The sequence below is a fragment of the Nannospalax galili genome, unplaced genomic scaffold, assembly GCF_000622305.1.
Source record: "Nannospalax galili isolate Female #2095 unplaced genomic scaffold, S.galili_v1.0 scaffold237, whole genome shotgun sequence".
NCBI lineage: Eukaryota > Metazoa > Chordata > Mammalia > Rodentia > Spalacidae > Nannospalax > Nannospalax galili.
Window position 1 is genome coordinate 1,687,880 of NW_008339924.1, and position 15,198 is coordinate 1,703,077.

Genomic DNA, 15,198 nt, shown 5'->3' on the forward strand with positions numbered 1-15,198 from the left:
CTAGCATTTTAAAAATATCTATTATTTTTTAAAAAATATTTTATTTTCATTATTTTTATTTTATGTGTATGTGTGTATTGCCTGCATCTATAGGTAAGTACCCATGTCGTGCAATGCCAGAGGGCAGAAGGTAGTATCGGATCCCCTGGAACTGGAGTTACCGACAGTTGTTAGCTGCCATGTGGGTGTTGGGATTCAAATTTGGGTCTTCTGCAAGAACAGCCAGTGTTCTTAACCACTGAGTCCTCCCTCTAGCCCTCTAGAATTTTTTCTTTAAGGAGGAGAGGCTGGAGAGTTGGCTCAGTGGTTAAGAGCACTGCCTGCTTTTGCAGAGGACTGGGGTTTGGGTCCCAGAACCCACATGGTGGCTAACATCCATCTGTAACTCTAGTTCTAGGGAATATGTTGCCCTCTCTGGCATCTATGGGCACTGCACACATGTGGTGGACTAACATACATGCAGGAAACACTTATACACACAAAATAAAAATAAATACAATTTAAAAAGGATAAAAGGAGCTGGGCGTGGTGGTGCACACCTTTAATCCCAGCACTTGGGAGGCAGAGGCAAGCGGATCTCTGTGAGTTCGAGGCCAGCCTGATCTACACAGTGAGTTCCAGGACAGCTGGGGCTGCAGGGAGACCCTGTCTCAAAAAGACTCCCCCCCACAAAAAAAGGATAAAGTGTAGAGCAGGGGTTCCCAGAAGCTGAGTTATTTGGTAATGAGTTTAGGGTTTGTTTGGGGTAATGGAAAAGTTCTAGAAATAGTGTCAATATATAATAGTTGTACAATATTGTGAATGCAGTTAATGCTACAAAACTATATACTTTAAAATGGTGATCTGAGCTGGGTGTGGTGGCGCATAACTTTAATCCCAGCACTTGGGAGGCAAAGGCAGGTGGATTTCTGTGAGTTCAAGGCCAGGCTATTCTGCATAGTGAATTCTAGGCCACCTGGAGCTACAGAGAGACCCTGTCTCAAAAAAAATGGTGGTCTGCAAAGATGGTTCAGTGGTTAAGAACATGTATTGCTCTTGGAAAACGTTGAGTTTGGTTCCAAGCACCCACACTGGTTGGCTCACAGCTGCTTGTAAACTCAATCCCTAGGGGATCTGACACCTCTGGTCTCTATGGGCACCTGCTCTCACATGCACACACCCATACACAGACATACACATATACACAGAATGAAAAATTTTTTTAATATTAAAAGACTTATTTTTATTATTTTTAATTGTGTGTGCACACATGTGCACACAGGCACCTGAGGAAGACAGAGGCATTGGATCCCCCAGGAGCTATAGTTACATGTAGTTGTAAGCCATCCAACAAGGTTGCTAGGAATTGAACTCAGGTCCTCTGGAAGAGCAGCATGTGTTCTTAACCACTGAGCCATCTCTTCTGTCCAATAAAAATAAATCTTAAAAAAAATGGTTAAGGGGCTGGGAAGATGGTCCAGCTGGTATAGGGCTTACCACACAAACATGAGGACCTGAGTTTAGATGTCCAGACCCTGTGTAAAAAAGCTGGGAATGGTGGCACATGCCAGTAATCTCAGTGCTTGGGATAGACAGTTGAATCACTGGGGCTTGCTGGCCACTCAATCTAGCTGAATTTGGAAGTTCCAAGTTCAGAAGTTCAGTGAGGGAATCTGTCTTGAAAAATAAGGTGGAGGGACTGGAGAGATGGCTCTGCAGTTAAGAGCACTTGCTGCTATTACAGAAGACCCAGGTTTGGTTCCTAGCTCTCACATTGGGGCTTACAACTTTGTATAACTCCAGTTCTAGGGGTTCTGATGCCCTCTTCTGGCTTCTGTGGCATGTGTATGTGGTGCAACACACATACATAAAATAAAAATACAGGTGAAGCGCAATGAACACCCACTGTTGACTTCTGCCTTCCACATACACATGCACATACACACAAACATATGAAGTACAGGTAAAATGGTAAATATTATATATATGGGGCTGGAGAGATGGCTCAGTGGTTAAGAACACTGGCTGTTCTTGCAGAAGACACAGGTTCGAATCCCAGCACCCACACGGCAGCTAACAACTGTCTGTAACTCCAGTTCCAGGGGATCCAATAGCCTCTTCTGTCCTCCAAGGACATTGCATGGCATGGGTGCACTTACCTACATGCAGACATAACACTCATATACATAAAATAAAAATATATTAAAAAATTATATGGGGCTGGAGAGATGGCTCAGCAGCTAAGAGCACTGACTACTCTTGCAGAGGACCAGGGTTCGATTCCCAACACCCACATGGTGGCCACAAACCATCCTTAAACTTCAGTTCCAGGGGAATCCAAAGCCCTCTTCTGACCTCTGCGGCATTGCACAATACAGGTACACTCATATACATGCAGGCAACACCCTCATACACATTAAAAAAATTATATATATTTATCTTCAAATATCAATTAAAATAGACAAAATTTAAAAAGGTATGGTGGTTCCTGTCTGTAATCCCAGCACTTGGAAGGCTGAGACATGATGATCAGGAGTTCAAGGCCAATCTTTTGTACTGGGGATTGAACTTGGGACTTCATTCATGCTAGGCAAAGGCTCTATCATCAATATATATTGATAAATTATCAATATCATTTCATAGAAATTTACATAGAAATTTAAGAGGCCAGCCTGGGTTACATGAGTCTGTGTTAAAAGAGACAAGTAGCCGGGTATGGTGGCGCATGCCTTTGATCCCAGCACTTGGGAGGCAGAGGCAGGCGGATCTTTGTGAGTTTGAGGCCAGCCTGGCCTACATAGTGAGTTCCAGGACAGCTGGGGCTACAGGGAGACCCTGTTTCAAAAAGACAAAAAAAAAAAAAAGGAGAGAATAAAAACAAAACAAAACAAAAAACAACAAAACCCAGATAAAATTAAACTTACAAAGCAGTTAAAATATTTGTGACACTTAAATATAAGATGAAATATAAGATTTGTTGGTCTGCTTGGAGCTCGCAATTTAAAAGGAAAAAAATGAGTCAGATACCAACACAAAAACTGCATACATCAATGTTCATATGATCACTATTCACAATAGTAAAAGGTGGAAACAAAGTAACTGTCCATTGACAGATGACTGGATAAGGAAAATGTGGTCCATTTATACAATAGAATGATAGCCATAAAAGAATGAAGTATTGATACAAGTTGCAAAGTGGATGTACCTTGAAAACATTATGCTGTTTTTCAAAGATGCCAGACAAAGAACTCATATATGATTCATTTTGTTTTCAGTGCTGGGGATGGAACCCAGGGCTTCATACACACTAAGGAGGTGTTCTAATATTGAGGTATACCCTCAGCCTGCACACAATGTAACTTACAGGAAATTTCCAGAATAGTAAATCTAGAAAGAGAAGTGGATGGATTGAGCCTGTGTGGTGGCAGACACCTTTAGTCCTAGCACTTGGGAGGCAGAGGCAGGAGGATCTCTGTGAGTTCAAGACCAGCCTGGTCTACATAGTGTTTCAGGTCAGTTGGGACTACAGGGTGACCCAGTCTCAAAAAGGCCAAAAAAAAAAGAAGTGGATGGATTAGGTTGGTTTAGGGTTTAGAAGTGGAGGGGTAGAGGGTGACTACTGAGGGAGTATGGGTCTCTTTAGTGTTGAGAAGGCTCTAAAATTGACAGCACAACTCTGTGAATATACTAAAGAAACTTTTCAGTGGTCTCATTAATCTCAGGCTGGCCTCAAATTCTTCAACTAGTTGAGGATGACCTGAACTCCTGATCTTTACAACTCCTCTTTCTGAGTGCTGGGATTACGATCATCACCTTGCCTGGTTCTATTTTTCTTCTTCAATATTTATTATTTTTATTTTGTGTATGAGTGTATTGCCTGCATGCATGTGAGTGCACCCGTGTCGTGCAATGCCATAGAGATCAGAAGAGGGCCTCAGATTCCCCTGGAACTGGAGTTAAGGATGGTTTGCAGTCGCCATGTGGGTGCTGGGAATCGAACCTTGGTCCTCTGCAAGAACAGTCAGTGCTCTTAACTGCTGAGCCATCTCTCCTGCCCCAAAGATTTATATACTCTATAAAATGTTTTGAATTAAACTCTTTTCAATTAGTGATTTTCTGAAAAAGTTTTTGTGTCTTTTTTCTCAAAGTACATTTTTATTGATTTTTTTTCATTGCATACAATACATTTTAATCATATTTAGATCCCCTCCCTGAGTGCTGGAATTAAAGGTGTGTGCCACCATGCCCGGCCCCGGTCTATTTTTTTTCCATTATTTTTATTTTATATGTATGGGTGTATTTTCTGCATGCATGTAAGCGCACCTCTGTCATCCAATGCCTACAGAGAGCAGAGGAGGGCATCGGATCCCTCGGAACTGGAGTTAGGGACAGTTAGCTAACATGTGGATGCTAGGAACCAAATGTGGGTCCTCTGCAAGAGCAGCCAGTGCTTTTAACCTCTGAGCCATCTCTCCAGCCCCATCCTGGTTCTATTTTTTGAAACAGTCTCACTCTACACCCCAACCAGGCCTCAAACTCTCAGTAATCCTCCTGCCTGTCTCCCGAGCATTGGAACTACAAGTATGAGCACCACTCTCAGCTTGTGTACTTTATTTATTTATTTTTATGAGTGTTATGCTTGCATGCGTGCCCACAAAGGACAGAAGGACATCAGATCCTGTAACTGGAGTTACATACAGTTAACTGCCATAATGGTGGGTGCTGGGATCTGAACCTGGATCTTCTGCAAGAACAGCCAGTGCTCTTAACTGCTGGGCCATGTCTCCAGCCCTGTACTTCATTCGTAAAAAGGATTTTTTTTTTCAATTTTTTTTTTGTCTTTTTGAGACAGGGTCTCCCTGTAGTCCCAGCTGTCCCAGAACTATGTAGACCAGGCTGGCCTTGAACTCATAGAGATCCGTCTGCCTCTGCCTCCCAAGTGCTGGGATTAAAGGCATGTGCCACCACGCCCAGCCTTTTTTATTTTGTTTATTATTTTTATGTGTATGAGTGTATTGCCTGCATGTATGTGAATGCACCCGTGTCATGCAATGCCGCAGAGGTCAGAAGAGAGCTTCAGATTCCTCTAGAACCAGAGTTAGGGACAGTTCGTAGCCGCCATGTGGGTGCTGGAATCGAACCCTGGTCCTCTGCAAGAGCAGTCAGTGCTCTTAACCACTGAACCATCTCTCCAGCCCATAAAAAGGATTTTTACTTTTTTGGTCTTTTTGAGGCAGGGTTTCCCTGTAGCCCCAACTATCCTGGAATTTGCTATGTGGACCAGGCTAGCCTTGATTGCATAGAGATCTATCTGTCTCTGCCTCCCAAGTGCTGGGAATAAAGGCATGTGCCACCACAACTGGCTAAGATTTTTATTTTTGTATGTCTAATGCTACATGTATGCTGGTGCCCGTGGAGGCTAGAAGAGGATGCTAGATCTCCTGAAGCTCTAAGTATAGGTGTTGTGAGCCACCCTACTTGGGTGTAGGGAACTTAACTCAGGTCCTCTGGAAGAGCAGCAAGTGTTCTTAACAACTTAGCCACCTCTATAGCCCTTATTATATACTTTAAATGGGTGGAGGGACTGGAGAGATGGCTCAGCAGTTAAGAACACTACCTGTTCTTGCAGAAGACCCAGGTTCGAATCCCAGCACCCACATGGCAGCTAACAACTGTCTGTAACTCCAGTTCCAGGGGATCTGACAGCCTCTTCTGTCCTCTGCGGGCGTTGAACAACAGAGGTGCACTTACCTACATGCAGGCAATACACACATACATATAAAATAAAAATAAAATAGGGTACTGGAGAGATGGCTCAGTGGTTAAGAGCATTGGTTGTTCTTGTAGAAGACCCGGGTTTGAATCCCATATAGCAGCTAACAAATGTCCGTAACTGCAGTCCCAGGGGATCCCACAGCCTCTTCTGACCTCCGCGGGCATTGCAATGACATGGGTGCACTTACCTACATGCAGGCAATACACACATACACATAAAAAATGAAAATAATAAAATTTTAAAAAAAAAATAATTTTAAATGGGTGGAGTATAGTACAAGAATTACCAAGAAAGCTGTCCCAGAAAACCCAAGGGATTCATAAATAGAGCTTAAAACTTTTTTTTTTTTGTTTTTTTGTTTTTTTGAGACAGGGTCTCCCTGTAGCCCCAGCTGGCCTAGAACTCATTTTGTAGACCAGAGTGGCCTCGAACTCACAGAGATCTGTTTGCCTCTGCCTCCCAAGTGCTAGGATTACAGGTGTGCACCATCACACTGGGCTTGAGCTTAAAACTTTTAAGTACAGGGTTTTGAAATTTAAATATATTACTGTTTTAAGCCAAAGCTAGCTTCACGCTCATATTGTGTACATGAGAGCCTCCCTGAAGGCTGGAGACTGGAAATGTTTGTCAGGGTCAGGAGGTTGGTGATATGAGGGCTGTCCAGAGGGAGGAAGTATGGACTAAGAATGGAGCTGGGACAGGGCAAGAGACAGGAAGAGACTGATCTGTCAGCCTGACCAGAGAGCTGGACAATGCCAGCTCTGCTCTACTTTGTCCTATTCCAGGGATGGGGCTAGAGGTGACCATGTAACCCTTGCTTCTTCTACCTAAGGCCCAGACCTTCTGCTAACCTACCTGCCTAGTACTCTTCTCTTCCTTCATGCTGTCTCTCCTTTATCTCTTTTACACTCTGACCTTACTGAAGACCAGGAAGTGGGGAGAGGGCTGGGTTCTAGAAAGTTCTCTGGTCCTTGAGTGGTTCTGGTTCCACCTTCCTCCATTGGCCCCATAGCCCTAACTATAACTAAGTTTGCTAGACTATCCCACCCTGAGGATTCTTCTGACCAGAACACTGAGAGACAAGGAGGGTAGGTGGCCATTAAGCCAGGCCAGTGATGACAGTCTAGGCTGTGTCAGAGGAAAAAAGTGACAGCAAAGGGCCATGCACAAAAGGTGCCTTTATTGGTGCACTTCTCAGGGGAAGGCAGGCACCATCACAAGTGCCCAACTTCCCTGGCTCCTTTCCTCAGCAAGTCTAGTACATCCCCTCCACACTTGGTCTGGGTAGGAACTCCAGACATTTAAAGGTGTGGGTAAGGGCAGGGCTTGCCTTACTCTGATTATAATGTTCCAGGAAGTTTCTGAGCCAGGCCACATGCCCACCTCTGGGTTGGCTGCCAAGGCAGTAATGGGGGTAGGGGTGACTGGAGAGGGATGTGGTTGGTGTGCAGGGACTAGTGGGCTCTCAAGGTAGCACCTAGCAATCCTCAGTGGCAGCACTCCAACCTGCATCTGCCCTGGCAGGAATGGCTAAGTTACAGTGGCTGGGCTATGTTCTATTATAGGTTGGAGTTCTGGGGCTCTGACCCTCTGAGGACATGTGGCTGATATCACACGCAGCTATTTTTTCCACCGGGGGCTCTGGGAGTCACTGCTGTTGCTTTTGGGGGCTGGGGCATCCTGTTTAGAGGCAACTCCAGAATCCTTCTTTGGTGTTGGATGATGTTTCTCCTTTCTGGCCAGGGGCAAGGGCTGGAATGACCAGGGAGCTAGCAAGGTCTGTACAACTCTGACAGCCACCACGGCTCCCAGGAGCCCCCACAGTAAGATGGGAGGCTCCAGGGGAGACAGCTGCATCCGCACCCAGTTGAGGGTCTGAGCCAGGGCACTGCTGGGGCTGCGGGCCCGGGCTGGGCTCTTGTCCTGTGGGGGAAAACCGAGGAAAGCTCATAGGCTTATCCCTACAGCCAGGAGTCACCCTTCTACTTCCCTGAGCCCAGATGACTCCATCCTACCTGAAGTCCAAACTGTCTAAGCAGTGTTTGCAGTGTTGGGTCTCCTAGGGACACAGGTGGAAAGAATTCCTCCACAAACTGGCGGCGCCACCACTGGCTGTAACAGAAATGGATAATAAGCACATGGCTGTCACCAAGGCCCCAGCACCTAATCTATCACCCCAGCCTTACCTTCGCTCCCCAGGCTGTGAGAACCAGTACTTATAGCGCTGGGCCCGGATATAGGTCGGTGGCTGCTTGTGAAAGGGGTACCTGGAAATATGGTTCTGGACCAGACGGATCACTGTGGTAGGGGAGGGGAGGTCAGCATGGTCCTGGCTGTCACATACTTCCCTTCCCAGCCCCTTCCCCAAACTGCCCATCACCTGGCTCCTTGCCCTGCAGCAGACGTAGCACCAGGTTGGTGAACCAGGGGCTGTGTGTATGTGGGCCAAGGGCTGCAAACCACATCTGCCAATCAAGGCGCGGCTGGTGTGGCACCAGAACAGGGGGTGGTCGGCTCACATTCCCAGGCTTGTACATAAACTCAATCTCCTGACAGATGGACATATGACATGGTCAGTTCGGATAGCTGGATTTGGTCCCTTCACCCCCACACTCTTTGGGAGGGCTCACTGTCCAGTGGTGTCCATCGTAGCTGCCCTCTAGTACCACCTCAGGTCGCCCACCTAGACCAGTCATCCTACGGAAGAGGCCATATGAATTGGCCAGCTGAAGATGCTCCACAGTACCAAACAGGCGATGAGCCCCAATCCAGAGGCGCCCGTGCGTCCCAGGCTCTACATAGGAGTACGGCACCTACAAGCAGGTAGGCAAAGGCTCAGTACTGCCCCATTTCTCCCAATTTTATCCCCCATAGGGCTACCCACCAGACTGATCAAGAACAAGGCCACTGTGGCAGTGCCCAGGATGGAGAGCTGGACTCCAGCAAAGAACTTCTGCAGCCACCCTTGCACATGGATCCACCTGGGGACAGGAGACCCAAACATAGTCAGGCCTGATCTGAAAGATATCTCTCTCCCTACCCTCAGGTACATACCTCCAGAGGGCAATCAGCAACTCCCAGGCCAGGGAGGCTGCCCCTAGCCATACAGTGGGCAAGGTAACCATCTTCAGCCACTGGGAGAACTGGTAGAAGGTGAAGGCTGCCAAAGGAGGAGGTTGTGATTGGTGCTTGGCCTAGCCCTTGCCCTTAGATTCCCCTACCCCCAAGGTGGCACTCACTTGTTTTAGAGTGAATGGCATGTTGCTTCCAGTCAACCTCCAGGCCAAAGTAGTACATGGTGCCATAGGCCAGCAGCCCATAGACAGCCAGTTCAAACAGTAGGGACAGTTTGGCCAGCAGGGCCTTGGACCAGGCTATGGGGCAGGAGGTCAGAGGTCAGTTAAGGGTCTAGAGCTAGGGGGCTGAGGTGGAGCTGGAGTGGGGTTCTTTGGGAGTGAAGGGGAGGTAGTAACATCAGTTGGCTATCATGACAAGTTGATACTCACAGGTAGGCATCTTTTTGTGGTGCCTGAGACCAGGCTCAGCAGACAAGTGATGGTCATCCAAGAGGGTAGTGGTAAGCACCAAGGTTAGCAGATTGAAGAAGTTATAGTTGCCAGTGATGATAATTAGGACTTGCAACAGTGCCTGTTTGGAAGGTCTGCAATCAGAGCTATGGAGAGTTGTCTTTCCTAGGTCATGATGGCCTACAGACTGACATTTTCCACAAGGGCTGCAGCTCTACTTGCCAGTACATACCTGATCTAAGTAACACAGCCCTCTGCCTGCAATGCTTTCCTGGCAGAAGCCACCACCTGATCAATATCTACCTCCAAGACTTGCTCTAGCCAACTGTAAAGGCCACATTACATTCTGTCTTCTACTCACCTGAGCATAGAAGGCAGTCAATCGAAGGCGGCGAATGGGAGCAAAGAAGAGAAGGGGCACTGCAATCTCGATGAGGAAGGTGGCCACCACACTGAGCTTGTGTAGCCAAACCGGCAGGTGATGCGCAAGCCAGGCAGCTGGCGTGGGAAGGCACTGTGTCTCATAGTGGTAGGTGAGAGCTGCAGGTAATAGGTGGAGATCAGGGCTGGGTAAAGCCTCCAGACCATTCCAGGTTCAAACCCAGACCCTCACCAGTGAGCCCCCACCACGCAGGGCAGCGGCTGGTCAGCTTGACCACTCCAGAGGCAAACATGAGGCGAAACAGCAGCCAGCGAACGAGCCAGAAGGGGAGATCTTCGTGGGGCAAGGCTTCTGTTAGTCCACCTTGGGGAGCCTGCTTTTGGTTTGGAGGCGGTCTCAGTGGGGCTACCAGCACAGCCAGGAAGCCTGTCTCCAGGAGCAGGGAATCCCTAAAGGGAGAGGAAACTGCATAAAAGGACCCTCCCATCAAGGCTGCTTCCTTCACCAGGTCCTCCCAGGAGAGGCAAATACCCCTGCCCAGCCTCAGGCAACCTTGGCCCAGGAGTCACTCACCACTGGAAATAAAGGAACACCTGGCCCACCTGCAGGGAGAGGAGCTGTCAGGGAGCCAGTGTGCATCTGCTGCATTAGGTGAGGCAGAGTGGGTTGGGTCAAATGGGGGCTGAAGTTACAAAGATCTCACTTGCCTGGCAGACTGATAGGTAGGCAGCCCAGAGCAGTAGGTAGATGAGGGGGTGTCGCAGAGAATGCAAGAGCAGGGCACCCAGGGCCAGCACTGTGCCCAGCAGGGTCAGTAGTTCCAGACCCTGGGCAGTGTCCAGACCCAGTCTTGGTGCCTCCCATAGCAGTGTTGGTGTCTCCCATAGCTGCTGCCAGCGCCCCTTGCCCTGGGGCCGCAGTGTCCTCCGAGCAGGTAGGATGCCCTCGGAGCCATAGAGGCCTGTGGGAGTGAGTGTTAGGGCCAGGCCTTGGACACTGCTCTACCAGACTAAATTTATCCTGAGGTCGGCCCTGCAGATGCTCCACCACCAGCTCAGGGCCTGCAGAAGCCCCCTATTGCCAGCAGGGCCTCCAGCTTTCCCCACTCCAGGTAAGGCTTGCTCTACCAGACGCTCCCTCTCAGGTTAGGAATTGTTGACCCCAACCCCTGGATCAGAAGACCTATTTGGGTGAGCACCTCCCACCAGTAAAGAGCCCATCGCTTTTCAACCTGCCCCACCAGGTCTGAGATGTCTGTCTCCCACCCCCTCGGGGTTCTGCCCTAACCCTGGATGAGAATCAGAATCTTCTGAAAAACTGACCATTGCTTATCTTTACCGCCACGCTCTTGGGACCCCACTACACGAACCACCGTTCCCTACTCTCGCGTAGAGGCCTGGACCTCACACTGGCCTCAGACAGCGCGAACTAAAGGAAAGGATGAGACCACCTAGGCCCCGAGTGAGAGTTGGAGAGTGTCCCCTCTCTGCGCTCTCACCCGGGATCTGCGTGTAGAGCGAAGCAAAGGCGAACATGAAGACAGCGGCCACACCCTGGAGGAAAAGCTGCCGTGGGACCCTGGAGCCCGCCATGTCCGCTATGCGGCCAGCTGGAGCAGAGCCCGCCAGTCTCCCGTCCCCGCCTCCCGCCCCGGCCCGGCCCGGCCCTGGCCTAGTGCAGCAGCGGGGCGGGTCTCGACGCTTCACCTAAGGCGGAGGAACTCCGCTATACCCTGCCCACAACTTCAGCCTCAACCTGTGCACGAGGGTTGGGCCCTTGACTCGTAGTCCCGCCCCTCAACGTAGGCCCCGCGCCGCAGGGAGTTTCTTTTCCGATGCGCTTCTCCGCCACAGGAGGCTCTGCTCCTCAAAGCGGGCCCGCGTACGTCGTAGGTGTGCGCGCGGCGCCCTGCGTACGTACTTCCTGGGCGGGAACACCAAAATGGCGCCAGAACCAGTGGCGGGCTGAGTCTTCTGGCAGTATCCGACGCCAGTCCTACGGTGCGGGGCCGCCAGCCCCTCCCGGAAATGGAGGATGTGGAGGCGCGCTTCGCACACCTCTTGCAGCCCATCCGCGATCTCACCAAGAACTGGGAGGTGGACGTGGCGGCTCAGTTGGGCGAGTATTTGGAGGAGGTGAGGGCGGCAGGGACTGGAGCCTGCCTTAGGCTGCAGGCGGCCCCCCTGCTTTCGGGTCTGTGGCTGTCTATTGTTTTGTCCTCAGGCTCGCTTCTTTCCTCCCCCAGCCTGCCTCTCGAAGCGTTCCCCGTTACATTAGCCTGGAGCTCTCATTGCAGGTCTCTTCCCATTAGCGAGCCGTGAAATCGATTTGGTGGGTACTGATAACCATATTCTTTAATGTGACACCAGGAAACTTCATTTTCGTTATTTTTTGGCGGTGCTCGGAATTGAACCTAGGACCTCGTACATGCTAGGCAAGCGCTCTATCACTGAGTTGCATCCCCAGTCCTTCGTTCTTTTTGAGGCAGGCCAAGGCAGGTCTTGAACTTGGTAATCTTTCTGACTCAGCCTCGGGAACAACCTGGAGTACAGGCCTGCCCACTATGCCTGGATTTATTTTACTTGTTGTGTGCATGTTTGTGTATTGGAGAGATCTGGATCTGCGTTCTACCCGATGCAGTATAACGCACCCCTACCGGGGGCAATAACTAGAGCCTTACGGTCCCAAATGATCCGCCCCCTCCATATGTGGCCCCGCCCTTCGAAGTACTCTAGCCTGTATTTCACTCTTCCCTATTTAACAGCAGTTGTTTAGGCCTCTGTTTATGCTCTTTCTGCTTCATTTGTGCACTTTGATTCCTCAACCCAGCACAGTCGGATTCCACTACTGCTTACATATTTCTTGTGTTGAACAGTAGTGATCTTCATCTTACTAAATCCAAGACATACTAGAAATGTCATGTAATTCAGTTGGGAAGCCTTTGTTGGTCTGACCACTTTGGGGTTTCATTGCCTACTTTTTCTGTTCTAAGTGTTGAGCTTCTCAGGGTGGAACCTTCATTTTTAAGAAAATCTCCAGTGAAGGAGGGAGGGCAGGAATGATAGAGAGCGAGAAATAGAGACAGACAGACAGACACTGGGCATGGTGGTGCATGCCTTTAATCCCAGCACTGGGAAGGCAGAGGCAGGCGGATCTCTGTCAGTTTCAGGCCAGCCAGGGATATATGAGACCCTGTCTCAAAAAACCCCATAAAACATAAAATGCCACCCTTCCTCTCTCCCCCTTTCCTCTCCCCCCTCCCCCTCCCTTTCCTCTCCCCCTCCCCTCTCTCTCCCTCCCTCCTCTCTCTCTCTCCCTCCCCTCCTTTTGCATTTAAGCTGCTCCCTTAACATGCCCTGGGAAGTCATAGAAGGTTTTATTGAAAATGGAGCTCTTGAATTTTTGTTCAAACTCTAGGCTTTTCCATCTCAGGAAAGGGCATCACTGTCCAATTAAAGGTGAGAATTATGAGGTGTAGTAAAGTCCCATATCCCACACCAAGTTTACCTATGAATTTTGACAGTATACTGTCAAGATATTACTTGAGTTCATCTGCTTTCCATTATGTCTGGTCCAGACCTATTAAATCTAGGTGTTTAAAACCTCATCCAGGTCTCTACCATGATCCTGAACTTCATCCAATCCATATTTCAGCCAGTAGGAGTGTAACTCTTAAAGATTAAAACTAGTGCTGGAGAGATGGCTTAATGGTTAAGAGCACTTGCTGTTTTTGCAGATGACCCAGGTTCTGTTCCCATCACTCACACAGGGTGGCTTACAACTCCTGTAACTCTATTTCCAGGGAATCCAACATCCTCTGTTTGTTCCATAGGCACCTGCATACACATGGTACACATACATGTAGGCACAAACACAAATTAAATCTTAAAAATTAAGGGTTTGAGGCTGGAAAGATGGCTCAGCGGTTAAGAGCACTGACTGCTCTTGCAGAGGACCTGGGTTCGAGTGCCTGGAAATGCCTTAATGAAGCCCAGTTTTGTATGCTAACTTAAAAAATTAATTTAAAGAATAAGGGTTTTTTCAGATGGTGAGCAACAAAATGTATCACTGGCAGACTATTACTGAAGGAACAGTAGCGAACAAAGGAGTGGGAGGGAAGAAACAACTAAGAGTGGGGAATGACAAGACATTATCATTAGACTTCCTGGACGCCTCCAACAAGGGCTGGAGGTGGGTGGGATGAGAAAAGGCTGGTTCCCTTCCAACATCCAGCACGTATTTTTTGTTGAATAGAAGTTTTTCTGTTGGGGCTGGAGAGATGGCTCAGTGGTTAAGAGCACTGGTTGCTCTTGGAGAGGACCTGGGTTCAATTTCTAGTACCCACATAGTGGTTAAACAACTGTCCATAAATCCAGTTCCAGGGGATCTGACACCCTTGTCTGACCTTGGGCATTGTATGACACAGGTGCACTTACATGCAGGCAATGCACTCATACACATAAAATAAAAATAATAAAATATTTAAAAAAAGTTAAAACAGGCCACAATACTGCCTAGCCTAAAAGCCCTGGGCCTTCCGTTGCATTTATTTCTCAGTAGTTTTGACCTTATCTCTGTATGTTCTGTACCTTGTGGTTTGGTTTTTTTTTCCTTTTTTTTAAAGTTTAATTTTTCTTAAATGGTTTTTATTTTTTGGTCTTTTTCAGACAGGGTCTCTCTGTAGCTCCAGCTGTCCTGGAACTCACTATGTTTACAGGCTGGCCTTGAACTCACAGAGATCTGCCTGCCTCTGCTTCCTGAGTGCTGGGATTAAAGGCATGTGCCATTGCGTCCGGCCTTAAATGCTTTTTAGATTTATTTATTTTGACTTAATGTGTATAAGTGTTTTGCCTACAAGTATGTATGTGTACCTGGTGTGTGTGCAGTATCCGTGGAAGCCAGAAGAGGGTAATGAAGCCATTATGTGAGTGCTGGGAACCAAATCCAGGTCCTTTGCAAGAACAGCATGTGTTCTTAACTGCTGAGTTGTCTCTCCAGGCTTAATTTTTCTTAATTAAAAAAATATTTATCAATCTTTTGAGAACTTCATACAATGTATTTTGATTATATTCCTCTCCTCCACCAGCTCTTCCCAGGTCTACCCCTTCCTCCCTACCTACCTAACATTGTGTCGACCCCCCCGCCCAAAGGAGTCCAGTTTGTGTTGCCCAAATACTCTTGGTTATGGAACTGGGCACATATGTGCCATACTGTGCATGTGGAAGTCAGAACAACTTGTGGGGAGTCAGTTTTCTCCTTTCACCATGTAGATACTGGAAATTCATGAGGCTTCATGGCAAGTGCCTTTACTCACTGAGCCATCTCACCAGCCCTATTTTATGTCTTAAAGTGCTGGGGATCAAGCTAAGGGCCTCATACGTGCTAGACAGCTGCTCTGCCACTGAGCCATACCTCCAGCTACTCTTCCTGTTTCTTTCTTTCTTTTTTTTTTTTTTTTTTTTTTTTTTTTTAAAAAAAAAAAAAAAAAAAAAAAAAGAGGACGATAAATCTTTCACTGTGATATATCAAAATAA

The 15,198-nt window shown here is 48.1% G+C and overlaps 2 protein-coding genes across 5 annotated transcripts in view; one reads left to right on the forward strand and one right to left on the reverse strand.

Moving 5' to 3' along the window:
* Positions 1 to 6,913: 6,913 nt before the first annotated feature.
* On the reverse strand, positions 6,914 to 11,771 carry Lmf2 (lipase maturation factor 2). Of its 2 annotated transcripts, none has more exons than XM_008834769.3 (14): positions 11,420 to 11,771; positions 10,372 to 10,625; positions 10,238 to 10,266; positions 9,896 to 10,113; positions 9,644 to 9,822; positions 9,262 to 9,403; positions 8,995 to 9,129; positions 8,810 to 8,915; positions 8,640 to 8,736; positions 8,386 to 8,568; positions 8,136 to 8,304; positions 7,942 to 8,053; positions 7,771 to 7,867; positions 6,914 to 7,678 (listed from the first exon to the last, which is right to left on the reverse strand). In XM_008834769.3, the coding sequence occupies exons 1-14, from the start codon at positions 11,733 to 11,735 to the stop codon at positions 7,376 to 7,378; spliced, it is 2,340 nt and encodes a 779-aa protein (XP_008832991.1). In that variant the 5' UTR covers positions 11,736 to 11,771; the 3' UTR covers positions 6,914 to 7,375. The 2 variants fall into 2 exon arrangements, with proteins under 2 accessions (XP_008832991.1, XP_008832992.1); XM_008834770.3 differs by lacking the exon at positions 11,420 to 11,771 and adding an exon at positions 11,163 to 11,380.
* The window catches only part of Ncaph2 (non-SMC condensin II complex subunit H2), a 20,754-nt gene continuing 17,160 nt past the window's right edge, over positions 11,605 to 15,198 (forward strand). For all 3 annotated transcript variants that reach the window (XM_008834766.1, XM_008834767.1, XM_029564351.1), the window contains exon 1: positions 11,605 to 11,799. In XM_008834766.1, the coding sequence (XP_008832988.1) occupies positions 11,692 to 11,799 (108 nt within the window). In that variant the 5' untranslated portion in view covers positions 11,605 to 11,691. The remainder of the gene's footprint in view (positions 11,800 to 15,198) is intronic.